Below are 21906 nucleotides of genomic sequence, written 5' to 3'. Positions count from 1 at the left end.
TTTCATGTCCTCTTCTCCCCTCCCACCCTCCTCTTCCTCCACCTCCTCCTCTGATCTACTGTCGTGAGGTTGCCGGCGAGCTGTCAGGACAAGGACTCTACCAAGTGATGTACGTTGAATCTGACACCGTCACCCATGCCCGGGACAACTAATGTCCCTTCACACAGAACAGCAGGGAATAACCTTGCTCAATAGATCGCTACCTGGTGTGTGTGTGGGACTGGGAGGTAGGGCAGATGTGTAGCATTAATGGAGTGCTTGTGGGGATTAAAAGCCAGAGATTCGTCCATCACTGCACAACCACAGCTATAGTCCAATTCTTTAAATTTGGCTGTCAAAAAACACTGTTTCCAAAAATCTCTGTTTCACTGCTCATGTACAATAAGAAGGTAAAATATGCAATGACAGGAGGAACAGTCAACACAAGGCAAGTTAATGTTAGTGTTAGCACCTAATGCTACCTCCAATTGGCCCCTAACTAATCCTGCCTATGGAATCAATGTGCTGTTTTCTGGAGATGTGCACACACAGTGTTATAGAAAATGCCTAATTCAGAAGACTGAGGTAATCAACACCAAGTTAGCAGCATTTTAGGGAAACCCCATCCCCCTGAGGGACTAGCTTGAAAATTATCCAGTGAAACAATGTATGACTAGTCCAGGAACAAACCCTAAAAATGGGCCTGAGAACAAAACATGACTTTGTTTTTTTCATATCTTTGACATGTTCCCTTCATGTGATGGATGGTCATAGTTTTTTCCATTTACTGTAAAAGTCATCAAACTCGTTAATGAAGTGATTCACCACATAGGCAAAAAAAAAAGACAGTATCAAGGATTTCAAAGAAATTGTGAATGGCTGTGTGTGAGAGTCTCCCAGCTTGCTATGCATTGATACAACAAGCAGCCTGTTCAAAACGGGCAAAATAAATGCTTTCAACAAATTTGAGAAGCACATAAATGAGTTTCAGGGTCTGAGAAACTTTGGCTTGTCTGACTGCCTTTCAGAGGTTTTGCCAGTTGTAAGACAATATGCTCTTCTGGCCTAAAAAAGAAGCCAAAAGGCCAGCTCTGTACAAGTCTTGATGAGCTTTGTTGCCTTCTTGCATGCCTGTCTCACATCTGTCTCCCACTGAGGATATTTTTGAATCACATGTCCTACGGGCAATGTACCAAACTGGTATACTGTGCCACAGACACATCCTTAAACCTCTTCCATGGAATCCAGTTGGGAAAGGTTGGATACTCAAAGATGGCACATCACTGCAAAAATCACTTTAAAAGAGCCTGCACCAGCAGCCGTAAAGATGTCATTCTTCTCTATTGCAATGATAAGAACTGCAATCACACTACAAAATCCTAGTGTCTGTCTGTGGGATTGCAGTGTAGACATTTGTTCCTGAATTTACATGGACTGTCCCAATGGCTGTGATTGATTGGTCCCATGAAGAACAATGACAAAATGTTAAAAAATAATCTTTTTTTGTGATAAATAAATTATTTCTCTAATGCAAGCAAAATACTTGTTCATTGCAAATTGTGTCTATTTTATGACATTATGTTGCTGATTCACAATAAAACCCTGTAGTTACTATAATGTTCATTTGAGGTCTGACAACCATCAGTGCTAATATGAAATATGAAAATACAACCAAGGCAGACATTTTTCAGTACTTTTTTAGGTTATACTCACTGGATAGTCACAATAATAGTACTCAGTGGCAAACTATTACTACTTTTTGTTTTTGATGAGACATTGTCAGCGACTACTTGAAATGAATCATTAACATAATTGGGCACTGATTACATTATCATTAGATTAGCATTAGAATTCGAATTAGTATTTCTGAGAAAATGTGACTGATATTTTCACCTATGGTAAGGCCTTATGTAAGAGGCTGTTGTTTCACAATACAACCATATTTTGACATTCTGGTTGCTTTGGATTACCCTAACCCTAACCCTTCTATCCCAGGTAGGAGTACCTCAAAATTGTCTGTGTTTGGTTCCTGCTATATACTGTTTATGTGGCAGAAGACATTTGAGGTATTTCTGATCAAGTATTTGAAATAAAAGTTGAGTTGGGTGTGAGAGCACTTACTGTACTGCCTCCACTAACTTTACTGGGCTAAAGCCTGAATCCCAAAAAGGCTACTCTTATAAAACACAAAAAATGAGAACAGCACATCAGCGTTAAGCGATTCATGCATGATAAAGATGGATGATTTGTACTTAAAAGGTCAAATAGAGCCTCATATTTCCAGGTTTTAGTACCCCTTCTGTTACCTGCCATGCACTGCAGAATGAAGCAGATTGTTAATTCTTCCCTCCATTTGTACCCACAAGAGATTTATAGCTTACACTCTCCCACCTCTTGAGCTAATGGGTAGGACAGTTAAGGGTACCAGATGCCTGCTTTTGGGGCATTTGGCTCTATGTCGGTTCCACAATTAGGCATGCTGTAACATACTGACTGATGAAAGGAAAGGTCATTGGACAAAATGTTTTAACTGCATTCACTGACTTGTTATGGACATCCTTTATAGTTAAGTAAGAAGAGCATAGATGACTTGATGTAAGGACAGAGGGTGAAAATATAGGCAGACAGCCAAAGCAAAAAGGTCAGGACAAAATGTGCAGCCAGCATGTGGACAGACAGATGTCTCTGTCTACCAGTACTTCTGCTCCTCATTAGCACCCCCTGCTGTTCAGAGGGGGGACATTTTGTCCATTTTGGGAGCTGCAGGCAGTTTAGATAGAGGGGCAGGTACACACAAACACACAAAGAACAGAATCACAAGCAGACACTCATCCCATTGTGTTCTTTCTTTTTTTCTTGGCTCGCACTCTCTCTTCCATACACAAACACTCACCTACACACAAGGGGACATTTTATCGCAGCAGAGTCAGGCACAAGTTGAGGTATTGACTGGCCTGCAGAATGACTCTGAGGTATTCTGGAACGCTTGAGATGATGGATACTAATAAGATGGCAGACCATTAAAGACAGTCAGGGAAAGAAACAAAGGAGTGGAAGAGAGAGCAATCATACCACCTTGGCACATTGTGTGAGTGTATGTGTGCTTGCATCTGTGAGAAGCAAAAAGATGTTTAGGTCAACGAGTCTATATATCACACAGCTCTGCCACAGTGCTCAAAATCATTATCTGAAATCATACGAGCTGGTTCTAGCCAGAAAATGGCATTCATCTGAGCCCATAGCAAATCAAAAGATCTGTATTCAGGCTGAGAACAAAAAGTGCCATAATCGAGATAGAACTTCAGTCTGTAATGATCACCTCAATTTTCTCTCTCTAAAAAAAGGAAAATATTACAGGAAAAGTACATTTATTGTTTTATATCTTGCAGTGATTCTGCCAGCTCAAAATGGTTACTACTGCATAATAAGCCTTTCTGCAGCATATACCAACCTTCAGTTTTTACTCCACAAATTCACGTCACCTGCCCCATTAGAGGGGACAAGACATTAGACCATGTTTACACAAATATTGCTGAAGCATATAAAGCAATTCTTCTCCACTACTGGGGACAGTTTGACCACCTCACTGATCCTACTTCTCAAATACACACCACTCATGGCCACCCTTGACTACCACACAGACATTGATTCCTATGCCTCCTCTGTTCTGGATGATATCAACATTAACATCAACAGTGTTACCATTGTTAATTGGATTACAACATTTCCCAATCAGAAGCAAAAAAGAGGCACACTGCTTAAAGCATGACACACTGCTTTCAGATCAGGTGACATGCAGGCCTACAGAAAAGGGGCATCAAGAGGGCCATGCACAGCCACAAGCTAAGGATTGAGGAGTACTTCCACAATGGTTCCAACAGTTCCAACCTCAAACGCATGTGGCAGGGTATTCAGGCCATCACAGACTACAAACTCATGAGAACGTGATTCATCAACTTCAATTCAAAATTCCAACACCATCATGCCCTCCAAACTGAACACCAAACTTGACAAGCTTGGCATCAACACCTCCTTCTTCACCTGGATACTGGACTTCCTAACCAGGAGACCACAGCATGTTAGGTATTTCACAGGGCTTCGTGCTGGGTCCTCTCCTCTACAACCTCTTCATACATAACTTCACTCATGTACACGGCTCCAAGTCTGAAGATGACACAACACCTCAACCCTGGTCAAGATGGCTCACCAGCATCTCTTATGACAAATCAGTGGAGTGCCCCTTTAAAAATATTAACATACCTACACATATCTGCTTTCATTTTGCTTTTCACAGCAGTTTGTATGTTTAAGAAGATCTAAGGCCCTGGCATTATACTGAAACTTAAAAGACTGCTGATTCTGAGACACATACACACACACATTTCAAAGCACATACGCACAACAGATGCTGTACACACAAGAGATGCCGCAGCAAAGTCATCAAATGTTGTGCTTTTATTAAATCTCCTCTGTAATAAAACCCTCCGCTTGCCTTGCTCACAATGCTGAGATAAGCTGCAGAACGGAGGGAGAAGAGGAGGAGACACTCTCAGACATCTGAACATTTTATGCTCACCACTGTTCTCCTAAAGAGATGGGGGATGACATGACACTGTTCAGTAATGCAGCAGAGCATCACTATGGTCCTATTTATCATTTCTGCACAAGTATGTATACAGTAGTGAGCCTCATCTCATCAAAGCTTACATGCATTACAAAGAACAAAACAGTGAATGATGTCTATGATCATGCAACTGAGCATGAGCAGATCTGGTATCACAGTTATGTGGTAGCTGTCTTGCATAAAGCAGGCCTCAGGGTGAAAATAAATTAGATGCAGCATCATTTTAATTAGAAATTACTCCAAGCGCTCACACTCTAAAAGCTTCTTTCATTCATTCACAATGCTGCTGAGTGCTGATTTCAATTTTCGAGTGAATTTAGGCTACTCAAAATCCCAGAGGATGTGTTTAAAATGGAATAAGCTAGAACAAAAACTAACAGCTGAATGGACAGAACCCTAAGGAAAATGACACTGAGTGCTCCTCTGATTGGCTAAGAGGCAAACCCTCTGAGCCAATAGGAAGGTGACAACAGACAGGCTTATTTGAAAGAGAGAGAAATATAACACATGGCTTGGTGATGGCTCTTCAGTTATTACAATGATGGGTAAAAGAATAAAAACACACCCACACCTCTGTGGTGTATAACAGACAGTCTCTAGATGTTATGCCACAACTGCACATCTTCCTGCTGTGCCCTCTGTTCCCATGACAACAGAACAGCAAGCCAACAAGGTCATTTTCTCCAGCTGAGGCAGCACGATAGCACAACCATGGCATGCAACAGAAAGAGACAGAGACAGAGGGAGATGAGGACAAAATATTACATTATCAAGTGAAAGGGTAAAAGAAACTTGGCAAACTGAGATCAAGATGCCACATGTGTGAAATTGAATTTGCAGCTGCACAGGTGAGACTAATGTGGGATGCGAGGACAAAAGCAAAGGGTGATCTTGCAGTTCTCCTTTAGCTTGTGCGAGTATGTGTGTGCGTGACCGCCACACACCTCAAAGACAGCTCCTGAATCACTAAAAAAAAAAAAAGCTTTGGGGACAGTTTTCCAACATGCCCCTGAATGTCCTCCAACAAAATGGATCAATCATCCTATCAGTTGCTCCGTCTGCCTCAATGCATCATGGTCCCTGTAGTCCTCTAAGTCTCTCCACACTGAGAACCTCTATTTATCTCCGTTGCCACCAGAAGTGACAAAGCATTTCAAGCTGTGTCCTTATTCATCCCATGTCACCTTTTTATTTGGCAGACAGCATGACTCCACTAATTAGTGCAGTTTATTATTAATTCCAGTGATTAATTAGAGAAAAAAGGTGTCTTGGCGAGAAGGCACAGCTGTCTACTTGTGCCATGACCACAGGCGAATTAATTTCCTGTATAGAAATCCCATAATTCTCCCCACTATGATGTTTCAAGGTGTCAGCTTCATCTTCACCACTCGTGGCATTTATCTACGTTTTATTCCAGTTTACGATCAAGGACATTTTGAGTTATAAATAAAAATTATGACATGAGACTCCTAAATCTGATCTGGCAATAACCCAAATGTGTTGTCCTTCTTTTTATATTTCAGCAAAGTCATATGCTTCACCAGGTGCAGTCTGTGATCCTTCCTTACCTCTACTACAGCTCAATTTATCGCCTGTCATAAAAGATAGGGTTGTAAGTTTTAATTACACCACGGATGCAAAAGTGCAGCTTGCCACTAATTTACTTAACTTTTGAATGAAAGGATATACTGCCCAGAAACAACTCCAAAAATAAACTATGGTAATATGTAATAATAATAGTGCAATCTAACTGTCATGTGTTCATTAATATGTAACTTATTCTCTCACCAAAAAAGCAGAGGAGGCTCGTAGACTTGATAACTAATTTCCTCTCTGACTAAAAATCCTGATGACAGATTGTTTGAGCTAATTAGCATAGCATACCTCATTAAGGTGTTGGTGTGTGTATGTGTGTGCAAGTAATTTGTCAGACGTACAGCAGGAGAACTGATTTAAAGTGCTTTTAGATGGTGAACAGGATGTCAGCCTTTCTGTGCGCACTGTGAGCTGGTAGGGAAAAACGTCGTTTTGGCAGCTGAATCGCCGACAGACTTAAATATCATGCCAAAAATTTGGGCCGTCACCTGCCAAAGGCTGACTGTCCGGTTTATATTTAACTCTGTGACCAAAAGAGTGGGTGTTTATCCTTTCAGCGCCGTCATTAAATATGCCCAGGATGACTCAGCTATGCAGGGAAATTATTTTGCTTGAGCTGTGTTGTGGAAGCATGCTTATTTTATGTTTGAATGTTTGTGTCAGTCTTTCGGCTACAAGGTTAAGCTAAGCAACACTAAATTTAAACTGCCAGTACGAAGAGCATCATAAATCACTCACAAACATACTAGTTCATATTTGGCAGCTGGATGTTAATTTGGACGTCAAGTGCATGTCTGAACTGGCTGGTGTTGTGGTTCAGCAGCTGGAGGTTATTGTCTTGGCCAGGTTTCTTGTGCTTTACATCAATGACACAGTTTGTCTTCTCTTTCTCCTCAGACAGGATGAAATGTCGATAGAATCAGTACCTAGCATTTTAAAAACAACACCACTTCGACAATGATCAACGCATTCTTGAAAGTATTGAAGTATTTTTGTGAGTTGCTTTGATTTCCAAATTCAAGTCCAAGGTGTCTGATATTTATCTTTCTTTGTGAGTGGCTCAGATTGATTGGTGGAAATCAATAAAGCAGTAATGCCTTTTACCTGGATTAACCTAACCATTGCACCTAATAAAGAGTTAGTGTCCATAATATTTTGTATATTCATCCATATGGCAATTATTAGCCCTTTATCTGGGGCATTTCTACTTTATCAGGCTCCATCAGTGCCAGGTTTTGGACCAGTGACATTTCTAAGTGACTACTCCAACCAACCCTAGCCAACAATTTATTGGCTATTTTACTGGACAGGATGGTTGAGAAAGCAGCTGCACTCTGCTGGTAGTGACTATACCTCACACTGCTGCCTCCTGTGTTGCACTTGCTCTTGTTTACACATACTGTAGGCCTACACATCAGTTTCTGTTGATAGAGCTGACCTATACCAACACTGCAGAGTTATCACACATATGCCACAAAAATGTTTTTTTTCTGAATCAGGAGTGCACCCCAAACACTTGAATAAACCTTACACGGTGGCATGTTATTAATAGCTAACGGATGCTGGTTGTTGCTACGCTACGTTTTTCTTTTGCAAAAATTTGAATCAAGCAACATTAGTATGCATAGTTTGTTACTTGGAAATTCAAAGGTTTCAGGAATGAGTGTTAGATAATCTAATTTATTTAAATGATAGAAAATTACATAATACCCCGGTCATTTGTGGTCAGCTAATTTACTCTTGCATACCTGGAAGTCTTATGTGTATACACACACAAACACACACAGCAGTGATTTGAAAAGCACTCATTTCACCTGCAGCTTGTCCACCAGGCATCTCCCTGAGTGTCATTATTTATAGCTCCTCTGCTGTGCCATTCTTTATGCAAGAATTTTCTACTCATAAGTTTACCCCTCGATTTATTAGGTTTCTGGGGGGCCCGTGTGTTGACCACAGCAGTTCTCAGTTTTGCTGCAAAGCAGAAAGTTACGGTAGACTTAGGTTCCCTTATGGAACTGGAAAGGTAACAACACAACTCCTGAGTGCAATTCTAGCACACCGCAGCAGAAGATGGTTCACACTGCTAATTGAAAGGCTATGACCATCCTGCTAAATCAGCCCCTTCCATGAATGATTATAGATCTGACTTGGTGACCCTGAATACAAATCCCCTGCCATCTCTAAACCCTCCGGTGCCTCCTTAAAGCTTGGCAAGAATGACCAGCCTATCAGGCTGAGATTCCAACCTCCGCAAGGTCCTCATTATATGTGACAGTGAAATCCACATTTCTCTTTTCAGTTTGCAACTTCCTACTTTTCTGCTCATTTAAATGATCCCACGTACATCGTGATATTACCTGCTTGTTTCCCCACTTCCTAACAGTTCGGATTAGGCTCCTCTGGTGCAAACCATAGAGTATGGCTTCAAATTAGTACACTGAGTTCTTGCAGAAGCTCACACCGGTGCCCTTTTCTGAGCTGACCCATGGCTTGAATTGCTCTCAGTAGAAGGAGTGGTGTAAATGAAATATCAATGATTGTACTTTGTCTGTCAGGTTCAGTGTGTGAAATAAGGCCTCATTACATCGGTGAGTGGATGCAGTGCACAAAGAGGCAATGAACTGTCCTTTTTATATGTTAATCAGGTCTTGTTGGTGGTACAAGGAGCCCCTCAATCATGCAAGACAACAGTATCCACTCACTTTTATTTCTGTGAGAGGCTTTTGTAGATTTCCGTAGGGTTTAAGTAAAGGTTATGTCACTCTTCCTTTTGTCTGGCCTATCTATCATCATGATCATGGATTCTCTTGCTGATCTGGTGGTTTTATGTGTTTTACTAGAGTATGTAGATTATCTACCGTATGCCGTGTGTACCGTATCGACAGACTGGTACACACACATGTACATTAACACACACACACAGATAGACAGGGAGCTGTGTTCTGATCACTGCCAAGCCAAAGCATGCAACATGATAAGAACTCTTTTTTTTCACATGAACACAGATGTATTACATGTGTCAACAAGAAGTCTCACCAGTTTCCAGCATGGGGAAAGACCCTACAGTACACACATCAATGCAGTATGGTAGTTTTACATTGCATAATTACACTTTGGTTACATGGTAATATTCATACATGACTCTTTCGAACTTAATGTGACAACAGTGGCGAGACAAGCCCGAATGAAGTGAACAATGGTGGCGATGGATGCAATGAGGTGTGGTGCGACGCAGAGTTATGTTGATGTGATGTGGTGATGCCACATGAGTAAATGATCAACAAATCACTGACAACAATGCGGAAATACAGAAATCAACAACAACAGAATACAGCTTTCAAAAAGAGATAGACGCAACAAGAACAAAAAAAAAAAAGAAAAAAAAAAGGGACAAAATCACAAGCTGCTTTCTGTCTCAGCCCCAGAGAGACCTGCTTTGAAGTGGTTTGCTTCAGAGATTGGGAGTTGGGGTGGGGGGGGTGGAGGTGGAGGTGGGGGGGATTTGAGGAGTTGGAGGTGTTGACAAGTTAGCAAGGACCTTCTGTTGTGCACTTTGTTTGGTACCTTTAGCTAATGGTCCCTTAGCACAAAGCAATCATAAAACACAACAGCACCAAACGGCTTCTATCAAGCTAAGTTCAAGCTGCTAAATTCAGATTGATTCTTCTTCTTTTGTCTTTTTGTTTGTTGTTGTCTGCCTTTCCAATTTCCCCCCTCCTGGCTTTGATCCCATGAAAGTCACTCCAGTTCACTTTAACCACTGGAATCACTACTTTCAATTAATAAAAGGGCAAAGAGACTTTTGTGGCAACAGATACTGTATGACACTTGGGTTTTGAGTTAGTCAGCAGGCCGTTTGTCAGTGTATCTGATAAATGGCTTTATGAAGCTTTATTTGCTATTCACTGAAATGGCAAACAAAGCCAAAAAAAGGAGAATTATTGAAAGTGCTCTCCTTTTCCTCTACATTTCTGTCTGTCATGTCTATCCATGTAGCTGACATAAAACAACATGCCTCTGAGGTGTTTAAAGTGTAGTTTTGTCTGTGCTTGTTGGTCTGCAGCCTTCTGTCACTTATTGTGTCCAGCACCTCGGGGGGCTATGATTTGCCATGAATACACTTTTGCTTGTGTGCTATTTACTGCCTGGCTCAGACAATACAGCAAAGCAATCCTGTGAAATGTGCAGTCCACAACAAACAACCCATTTTTGGGGGCTGATGCTGTTGATTGCTATTGATGTGCTTTGGCCAGATGATTGCAATAATTTTCAGTGACACCGGTGGCAGAGTGCACTTGGGTAAATAAAATCAGAAAATAGAGACATTTTTGTGCTGTCAATTCCTCTTGAAAGGGGTGAGATAATTTATAATCTTGCTTATCTAATTCTATTTTGTAGACTGCTTATTCAACAGTAAATGTTAATTATTATACTCCCTCAAAGCTGCCTGGACGGTTAATAGTTGTGCATAAGTACCATCATTACAGCAACTAATCGTTACATCTTTTTGTTCTTTTTGTTCTTTTTTCACATTCCCCATGATAGAGGGTGCAAATTACCCAAATTACCACATCAAACTTAACATAAGAAACTTTTATAAAAAAAGTGCTTATCTGGAATTCACATACAAGTATTTGTACATACTTGGAACTCCAACAGACAGCAACAGTTCCATCACTGTCATGTGTTAATCTGACATAAAAAGATAACAGTATCATCATCCTGCTTTGCTTGCTAAACTCAGTGTAATTTTTTTCAGCAATTGTTTAATTGTCATATAGACAGCTCCACTAAAGACTTGACCAATGTCCAGGAAATGGGATCTTGATGTGATTGGTTTTGTCATTACTGCTGTGTTTCAGTGGATTTATCTTGAAAGTCAGACAAACACAGCACTGACACTGTGAAAATAACAAATCATCCAATGCATCTTAGATTCACTCAGGAAACAATGCTGCAGCCTCAACAAGACCCAAAACCCAAGCTGATGTGACAAATGACATTTAAAACTGTGTGGAGTCACTCCCTCTGTCTCAATGGGGTGGCTATTTTAAGGGTGTAGTCTCCCTCTCTTTGCCTGATTGTTAACATGGAGAAAAAAAGAAGCTCGGCTTGTCCCCGGGAACAATCTGAAGCATTTACAACCACTTCAACTTAGATAACACTGCTGGGGGTAGCTGTGTTGCCTAAAGTAGCTACTGCAGCACTGCCATTAACAGGATGCATGATAAGTGGCTGCAATTAAAATTTACAGAAAAGAAAATTAAAATTGTTCAAAGTAAATACATAAGTAAAAAAAAAAAAATTGTGCAAATGTTACAAGGATGCAGTTATCTTACCTGGGGACACAAGCGGTAGAGGTCTCCCCCTCAGGGGCCTCTGGGGCAGGGCAGCAGAACTGATGAAGCACTGTTTGGTTGCTGTGGAAGGAAGAGAAGAAACAGAACAACAGAATAAATAGAAAAGTTAAAGCTAAATGCTAACTGGTAGCTGTTTACATTTTAGTTATCAGTTAGGAATACTGGCTTGGAAAATGAAACCTAAGAGATTAATTATATAATGGACAGTTCTGGACCTCAAAATTAATGTCCACTGCCAATACCGATGCAGAAAATAGTCTGCTTTATATGTAGTGAGGTGGAAAATCAGGCTGTGGAGTGTTAGAGTGGTACTGTAGGTGGGCATTTAGTAAGTCTGAAGTTCAACTCCCATCATATACCTGCAATTAACATTCACCCTTTTTATTAACTGTAACCTTTATCTGTACCCAACCTTAAAGTCCCTCTGCACTCATAATTGTATTTTGCTTTTTTTTTTTTTCTTAACTTCACTTGGATGTTTGAGCTTGAGGATTTTTGCAGAAAGATGTATGTGCAGAGTTTCACACTAGAGCCAATCTTGGTCCAGTTTGCAACTTACACAACATGTGGATGTGGAAAGTTGAACTCTCCAACAGACTATTCTGTGAAGTAAAAGACAACATTTCCTTATTTATAGGATTCTGAATTGTATAATGTTGGAGAAGTAGTAGATGTTATTTTAAAGATTCTAATGAGGCAATTGACCTTTTTTTTGTTGAAAAGACAACATCTGGAAGAGATTTAAACAAGTGGCCAGTTGCTTAACCCTAACCATGAACATGTTTTATTTGCTAAAACCACAAGTGCTGTGACCTTAACAGAATTGTCCATTGACATTCTTGTTTGGTGATAGGGTTGTCTTTTCATCTCTGAAGGCCAACTGTTATGTCGACACCACTTTAATATCCCTACATAAAAAACAAAAGTGGCTCTTTTAACGGACACAGTCTAGTTCAAATTACAGCCAGAATACATACATTTGATATATTTTGTCATTTTACCATATTCATCTGTTTGTCTGGACCCTGCCATTTCCCACCCCCACTGTATTTCTAGCATTTGATCACCTAACCAGTCTGCTCCCTCCACACCTGCGTCCTATTACTCGTCAGCCCCAATATACTCTTAAGTCAGCAGTCACTCCTTTAGTAGATTGTCTTCTATGCCTTGTAGCTTTAGGTTAGTATTTTCCTTGTATTGTCTGCTTGCCTGTTTTTTGACTCCTTTCATCCTTAGCCCCTCTAGTTTTCCCAGCCTTTTTTTGTGATCTCCCAGAAACAATGTCATTTTGACCAAGGAAAGACTGACTCACCCCTATAACCTCAGCTTGAGGTGTCTGCTTTTCAGTACTTGTTTTGAGAACCACTCTCTCAAGCCCTCAAACCACCTTACTCAACCCAGGCACAATGTTGCGACAGCCATTATTTATAGGGAGACTCTAAGGATTACCGTGGTAACATAAAATCCTTGGGCCAGTGTTGGTTTGGTTGGCAATCAGAAGACAATGGCAGCCTGGATTTGAGCCACTTACAGCTTTGTTGCATAATTTACAGCAGTCCTCCTAACACTGGACCCTGGTACAAGCAGATGTTTTTTAACAATCAAGCCAAAGTTGGGCCAACAGAGTTCTAATGTTGGCAAGAGTGCTCATTAGCATTCTCAACTAGTCACAGCTGCTGCTGAAGATTGCCAGATTATGTCAGCAAGTGCAAAACCTTTAGGCATTCTAGGCTACTAATACAAGTCAGGATGCAAGAAAGATTTATTGGTATTCTTTTTAATTGATACGTGTCAAAACTAATAGGCCTATTTGTATATCGTTAAACTTAAGCCAGATACACACTGCGCTATTTTGGGCTGTCCCAGACAAAAAATGACCTGATCAAATGTGGTGATATCTTTGGCTGTGGCCCCACATCGCACTATGAGAGAAGTTCAAAGATGGCTGTTTCTGACAGTGTCAAAAATGTAGGATAACCATCTCACAATGTGATATCTACTAATTAAGTAATAGGAATGCAGGATAAAATTGATCAACATAATCCTGGCGCTAAAAGCAATGATGTTTGGGATTCAATCAAACAAAATCTTGTTGAGTTGTGGCAGCAGAAGCCTGTTGTTGTGTATAATGTGTCCTCCAGAAGGAATCTAAAACTTGATGCACCCAAGGTTGTTAGATACATGTCACACAGTGTGGCTTGCAATAAACTAATAAGACTGATGAAATCTCACAGTCTAGGCACCAATAAAAGTACGGTGTGGAGTTTTTGACAACTAGTAGTTAATGTGTAGGTCCCCATTTTGTTTATCTGACAAATGTGTGCAAGCACATGGTGGGAAGACTGTGGCTCAGGAGGTCGAGTGGGTTATCCACTAATTAGAAGATCGACTGTTCGATCCCTGGCTCCTCCAGTCTGAAAGTGTCCTTGGACAAGGTACTGAACCCTAAATTGCTCTCGAAGGCTGTGCCATCGATGTGCGTGTGAATGAGCATTAGATTTCCTGATGGGAAGGATGACACTTTGCATGGCAGCCTCTGCCATCAGTGTTTGAGTGGGAGAATATTGGCATGTAGTGTGAAGCACTTTTTAGAGGCTGGAAGACTAGAAAGGCGCTATATAAATAAAGCCCATTTACATTTCCCTGTTGACAATTTTCATCATATTGCACTGATTGACAGGACAGTGGCAGTAAGTTGTAAAGAAACAGCGGTGCACCAAAGAAGGCCGCAAGCTAGCAAACATATAAATGATAAACAATGATGATCAGAAAATATTCAAACAACCAGCTTTGCAAATCTTATATGAGGAGGGAAATGCATGCAAAACATTTGTCTGGCCTCAAGGACACACACAATGCATTTTGATGAGAGTGAATGTAAACATAATATTTGTCTCCACAAAGTCTCTTTAACTAGATCATCTCAATGTACAGTACAACAAAGTTTGCCTCCAAGTAGTCTCAAAAGTTTAGTGCGAACAGTCTCTCATATTCTGAATAATGGAATTTAGAAAAAATAGCATAAAAAATATGAGGGTCAAAATCTGTTATACATTTGCTGTCAATGCGTCTTTATCTGTGTTCAGCTGATCAGAAAATTGTATAGAGAGGAGAGAGGGAGATACAGACAGACTGATATTGTGTGTTTCATCGCCATGGATATAGACACAAAGGGATGAGTTTCAGTATTTCAGCACCAGATAGAGAGTTTGAATGTGTCAGCACCACAGAGACAGAAATGGAAGAGAGAGTGAATTTTCCTCTAGAAAGTTTCGCCCAGAAAATAAAGATGGTTGCTAAAGCAAAAGCAGTAACACCCAGCCATGACCTTTTATTTCTCCCCCTTTTGGCATGGTGTAAAATTCTTTCTCCCAGCACCAACTGTTATCTTACCACTCACCACAATGTTAACGAGCATTCCTTCCAACTATTACTGTTTAGTAAAAAAGCATTTTTACACAAAATTCACAAGAAACTGCTGGACTAATTGCACAAGTGTCACATTTTGCCAAAATAGCAAAGCAAAAATAGTAAGTACAATATACAGGATGGTATATCTGCAGCTTAAGACAGCCAGGCACCTTAAAGCTTACTGTATACAGTCACAAGTGAAGGCGATACTGAGATGTAGCAAGAAAAGAGCATGCAGGGATATACATTTTTAATGCACATGTGAGAAAACCATGAGTGCATTACTCATGGTTTTCTCACATGTGCATTAAAATTCTTGCTTGCTTTCCTCCCTACATCAAAACGTCTTTTTTCACCTGAACACTGCTTCACATTCTTCACGTTCTTATCTCTTTACGTTTCATCCATCTCTCCCCTCAATATCCTCCCTTCCTCCCACTCTTCTGTCCTTTGGTCCCTTTTTACACTTATTTTCAATCACTGTCTATGCCTCCCCATACACCTATTGCACATCCTACAGGCATGGTGTGTAGTGCAAGAGGAATTTACTCAATTGCTCTTGCTGTCAGAAGATGTAGTCAGTAAAAAACAGCTGCGGTATTGTATATGCTATGTTCTACCTTGAACACAGGACATGAAGGATAGCAAGGAAAGAGGTGAGGTACAAAAGGCTGGATAAGAAAGCAAGGCTGATCTTCCCAGCAGCAACTGCCTGTCCATTCCTAATCACCCCTGTGTTGCCATTTGATCTTCTGCCTTGTAGTCAATCTCTCTCTGCTTCCCTGCTTCCCGTCCTGTTTGTCCCCTGGGAGAGGACAGTGAAAACAAGGAGACCTGTATGTCTTCTTATATACCTCCTCTAAGAGCGTGACTGCTGGTTCACCTCAAGAACACGCCAATCCAACAACCCAGCTCTCTGCTGTGAAGAGCAGTAGTTTATCACACAATACACAGGATTTGAATTTGAAATTTCTTCTCTGAGTTTATTCTCTTCTCTGAGACTAATTTTTTTAGACTAGCCATCTCTGAAACTATTAATGTTGATCCTCTTAATGTTGAATGGCTCAGACATGAAAGTACAGATTGTTTAGTCTCTTTTTTGTGCCAATCTCTCTCTATAAGGACAAAGAAAGCAACAGAGAAAGGGCTTCCAAGGGAGGTTGGGAGGTATTTGACAACAACAATGGTAGACAGTGCAGGGAGGGTATGACAGCAAATTAATTCCCATTGTTAATGGCTCCTCTAATTGTGTTCGCCTTAATGACCATGACACCACTGTGGCCATTTTTAATAGGTCGAGAACACAGGCGGAATCTGAGGGGACACAGATTAGCAACAACGTTGAAATGGCAGAGCCATTTGCTCACACAGATAAAGGGTATAAAACAAATCGGGACTGATACACTCAGATATTTAGTGATGGTAATTACATACGTGCTGTAACCAAAAAAAAAGTCCTATTAACATGTATGAATCGCATTCACCCTGGCTCAAATAAAAGTGGTAATATTTCAGGATATGAGGGACCAAAATTAATCAAAACTTAAATGTATCTTTAAAGACAGTGTAAAGTGAATTCAGACATTTTCTTCTAAACACATTAAATAGATCATAAATGTATTTCTAAAAAAGGTGTAAAAAGCATTTCAACCATTTAGATTTGAATTGTGGAGCTAGGCTTCACAAACTGTGTTTCAAGATTTCTGTGTTCAGGATTTAGTGGGCGGGTCTGAAAATCACCGCCGGCATAAACCCGCCCCTGCTGCTGTAGAGGTATAAATACATTCACCATACACTACTACTACTACAGTCTACAGTTAGCCAGTTAGCTGAGTTAGCAGCTGAGTTAGCAGCAGAAAGCTCTCAGACGTAGCGTCCATGTTTCTGGTAGAGGTGGTGACTTTGATTGACAGGTGACACTTGGTAGGGGGCGGGGTTTCAGCAAACTGGGCGGGCACTCCCACAGCGTTTGGGAGCAGAGAAAGAGTTTGAAGCCTAATTTCATATATTTGGCGATTTTTCTAATCATTCAAATTTGGCAGGGTGGTTAACAACACACTTCTCTGTAGTATGTCAAACTCAGAACACATATTTATTCTTACTTTACACAGACTTTAACCTTAACCATTACTAATACCAAACATGTAGCCTACAACTAATGTTTTAAAGAAAAAGTATACAATGATCTGTACTTATTCTACTTCAGTGACAACACCTTTTTGGATCTTTCTACTGCAATTCTGTAAATCTTGTGACAACTATTATCAGAAAAGTACCGAAATACTGCACATGCATCTATATTTTCTTTTTTGTATATGTATAAAACCTGCCACACTCCAATAATCTCACTCTAGACCTGCTGAGGCTTCTTTTTCTTGATGACAGCATGAAAAAAGCAGCGCCTATTTGAATTTAATCAAGTATTATTGGCAAAAGGTGCAGTGTGTGTAGCAGGGTCAGTTGCCTCTGATGATGACACATTTAAAGGAAATGCCTCAATACCTTGAGAATAAAAAGTGGGTGTGGTCACATTTGAGTCATTCATTCCACCACATTTGAGAAAAACACCTCAAAGTAAAGTGAATTTGGATAGTTTTGGATAAATCACCTTCCCTTTGATTCATCTCAACCATCTATCTCTGTCTCCTTTTGATCTGGCTTCTCACAATGTTCTCCATTATTTTTTGACATTATCTCCTCAGCTTTACTATCACCTTAATCTTTCCACTCAAAAACAGCTTGCAAGCTTTTAATAACAATCTTTATGAGGGGAGCTTTAAAAGGCACAGCTGTGCTACAGAGATAGCATATACTCAACCAAATACTGCAAAAAAAAAAAAAAAATCACGTATCAAGTTGTATATCATGAATCTGTTTGTGCTAGAAAAAAGTTGTACTGATATGAGAAGACTAGAGGCTATCTGAAGTCCTGATTTTCAAACTAATCTGTTTTTCTATCACAAACAAACTCGCTGTGACGACAATCCACCCCTTCCCATGTTCAGGATTACACAAACATTTCTTTAACAAAACATCAACATGAATTCTGCTCTACCCATTTACTAAATTTGTGAGACTGCATACCCCTGCCTCCAGTTTCACACCCACACCTCCCTCAAACAGTGGGTGCTGTTTGATCAATGCGGGCACTGAAGATTAAACTGAACTCGCATGACCTGCTTTCTGATGTTCCACGCCGCTGACTCAGTTCCCCTTGTGGTCTAAGCTCGCTAATACCACCTATAAAAAATCTATAAGCTTTTATAAGCTCTTCCACACACCAGATCTGTTTGAGGGAGAGTGTAATCTGCACACCATGGCTTCATTGTATTTTGTTTTAACTTCTCGTGTCTAATGTGTTTGTCGATGCGCTCCTCCTTCTGTTGAATTCAGCTTTACTGTGTCAATAGCTCTCCGGCTGATTCAATTCAGCTAAAGGCAGAAAAGATCTGTGCGCACTGACGTGATACACTTTGAAGCATGGGACAGAGAGAGAGAGAGAGAGAGAGAGAGAGAGAGAGAGAGAGGAAGAGGGGGATCAAAGCTTGCAATAATTGACGGATTAGTTTTCACAGACCATTTCCTTGGCACTGAGAGAAAAAAAACATAGCTGTGAATATGTTCACTCATTGAAATAACATAATGTGCAGTATTAGTCTGCCCCTGAAGGCCAAACATGGTAAAAACAAATACAATTGACCTTGGAGGAAGCAGACATATTCACAATAGTGGCAAAACCAAGGCTTTTGGGGGGGTTGTTGTAATTATTTGATTTCCATGATTGTTTTGATTTCGGAATAAATTCATTTTAGAGTCACATCAAGTCTTTAAAAAAATAAATCCTGAGATTATTAATGTGCCAGTAAAAACAAACAACCAACTTATCACCTATGAAAATGTAAAATTCCTTGATTCATTTAGATCAGTTGAAATATTATACACACTCCACAAACCAACACATCTCAAGTCAGAATTAAGAGAAACACTTTGATCATGTTAAATCAGACGCTCTCTATGTGGTTTTTAATACTTCAATTCCATTTGCTAAAAAGGCAACTGCTTCAAGTGCTAGTTTATTGCTGTTTTTCAGGCTCTAAAGGGAGAAATAAATTCAATACACAGCATGTTGATATATGTGTGTGTATCTTTCGTGAGGTGAAAGTGATTGGACATGATTGTGCAGGGGACTATTAGCCAAAAAATATAAATAAAATCAGATGTTTTTTTGTGTGAGAACTGCACCAATCTTCCTCACACACACACACACACACACACACACACACACACACACACACACACACACACACACACACACCTCATTTTTCAGTTCTCAAAGCCAACCATATGAATTCCTTTACACACACACACACACACACGCACAGTGAAATTAAAACAAGCTTTCCTTGAAAGGTTTTACGTCAGCATAGACTCGCCATCTCATGCGGCTTAGCTCGCCTTCTGCAAGCAATACAGAGAGAGCAAGAGATGGACGAGAAAGCAAGACTAACTTTCCCATGAGAACCTCACAAAGGAGGAGGGGAAAACATCTTGTCTGTGCATTCAATCCCTTAAAAAACTCCTGTGCTCATGTTTGAAAAGCTGCACCATTTGTGCTTTATTCACTCTCTGACACTCATTGTAGTCTACTTGATTCCACAGAGGCATTTGACATTTAAAAATGAAACCATTTTACTATCAAGATACCACATTTATACTGCATCATGTTTGTCTGAACAAGACAGGCCTCTTGAGGTCACAGTTACATCATGTAAGCTGGTGGCAACTTTAAGAGAAGGAGGAAAAAGATGAAACGTGACAGCATACTTCACTGCTGTCCAAAAGTAATATAATGTGTTCATGAGTGAAGGTTTTATTTGCATGGCCACATTTAGTCCATGTGTCATCACTTTGGGATATATATTTAGCAGAGTTCTGAGGAAGGAATATTTATCGCTATCTAAAATATCAACAGTAAATGTCAAGTTTTGATGTCCCCTCAAAATCAAAGGTGAGTTCTTCGAGGCTCTCAACATTTTACACTCTTTTTCAACTTAACTCCTAACTGCTGCCCCCCTCCCTCCAAAAAAAAGACTTAAAAGAGGAGCCTTTGACAGAGGAGGCAAAACAAGCAGAGAAGGAGAGCTGAGCTGGGGGAGGGCAGCAGTGAACTACTTCCTGGCGTTCACTTGTCAGACAGAGTTCCTTAAGCTGAAGGGGTTCAAGACTGACACTGTGCTGGATTTATTTCTGCCGGACAATTTACTGTTAGAAAATGAAATGTTCTTTAATCAAATGTCTCCAGCATTGATCGACCCTGGGTTTTTAGGGTGTGTGATGGCCGAGATTACAAACAACAAGGACATGGAAGCATTCATGCTAAATTAGCTTACAAATATCAATATTGGCTAGCTGCTCCAACTGAAATGATGCCGATATAGATACAAGGACATGTTACGTAACTCAGTATAAACAAGCTAGCAAACTAAACAGTAGCTTGATTTTTAGTTGATGATAACACTGGAGACCAGAAATATTTTTCAATGAATGAAATGAATAAAAGAAACTGTAAATATTTACTTATTACTAATACTTACTTAAATATGTTAGCCATTTTCACTAGAGATGGAAATCTCCATCCCCAGGACAATACGATATACATCTCGATATGTAGGCTACGGTACGACACACTAACGATTCACATGAAGCATCTAACATTCAGTACGATATGATTTATCTTCCTACCATGATTCAATCATGATGCAATCACGATTCAAAAACAATGCAAATCTTTGCAAATTCCACTCAACTTTATTGTTCCTTCAAGAACATAAGCAGTACCATACTTCTCATCATTAACCTCTTAATACACGCCCCTATTTTTATGTTGTTAGCCTAAACGACATGCCCAAGTTGTGAGCAGCACAGATCCCACATAGTTTGAGACTCAGAGATGTGTCTGGTATCATTGGAAAGGAAACACTCTCAGGATTCTTGTAAAAGTGTCTGTGTGATTCTGTGACTTACTGACAAAGAGTGGCAGAGGTTACAATGATGGGGTTGTTTACTCACCCATAGGTTTGCCTTTACAATGACATGTGTACAGACATTCAGGGACCTCTCAGCAGGATATAGACACAATGAGGCCACAGCCACAGGTCTTGCAGTCCAAATTTGGAGTCAAAAGACCAAAAAATGCCTCTTCATCACTCCAGTTCATAAGCAACTCCGCTGCCTCTGCAGCCGTGTATTTCTTTTCCATATGTAGCTATCTATCTATTTATTTATTTAGCTATAAAGATGTCGAAGAAGAACCAACCGTGTAACAAAATGCCGCGCACAGACAGTGGAGCGCGCCGGTTACGCTTGGGGTTTATTTAAGAACAGCCAAACTGATAGTTTAGTGTCATACGTCATACACCTCAGACTATTGGCTAAAAGGTTATCATTTCATTTCACTGAATATTTCCATTCGCTGGAACAACAGTCAATCAGACCCATGTTGTCGCTGCCTAATCCTAAACACCGATTGGCTTGTGTGTGGTGTCGTCAGAAGCAGGAGAGGCTCACGGTGGTAAACATCTAGTCACGTGTAGTCTGAAATGGACGTGCAGGTCAGGAAATGACATAAACGGACCGTATATGGTTTGTTCTGTGTTGGACTAAATACATGTTGACATATTGAGGAAAGTATTTCGGTTTTATGGAAACGGATTTCATATTTCACAAGAATGGATACTTGGCGAGCTGTACAGAAAGCACTGAGTCATAAGATGAACGTTGTGGATAAAGGGAAGACTTTGAAGGTATGTAGGCATTATAGCTTTTCTTACTTAGCTCAGGGGCTAGCCGAGCTAATCGCTAATACTATTACGGCTGTGAGCAACCATATAAGTCGTGAGTGGTCTTGAATGAAGCGGGACAATCTAAGCTTTCCAA

The 21906-nt window shown here is 40.2% G+C and overlaps 1 protein-coding gene across 3 annotated transcripts in view; it reads right to left on the bottom strand.

The window, feature by feature from the left end:
* iqsec3a (IQ motif and Sec7 domain ArfGEF 3a) overlaps positions 1-21906 on the bottom strand; it is a 108356-nt gene that overhangs the window by 64455 nt on the left and 21995 nt on the right. For all 3 annotated transcript variants that reach the window (XM_053314064.1, XM_053314065.1, XM_053314066.1), the window contains exon 2: positions 11539-11619. In XM_053314064.1, coding sequence (XP_053170039.1) covers positions 11539-11619 — 81 coding nt within the window. The remainder of the gene's footprint in view (positions 1-11538; positions 11620-21906) is intronic.

The sequence above is a fragment of the Scomber japonicus genome, chromosome 23, assembly GCF_027409825.1.
Source record: "Scomber japonicus isolate fScoJap1 chromosome 23, fScoJap1.pri, whole genome shotgun sequence".
NCBI lineage: Eukaryota > Metazoa > Chordata > Actinopteri > Scombriformes > Scombridae > Scomber > Scomber japonicus.
Note: the sequence above shows the minus strand (reverse complement) of the source record. Positions and strands in the feature narration are given on the sequence as shown.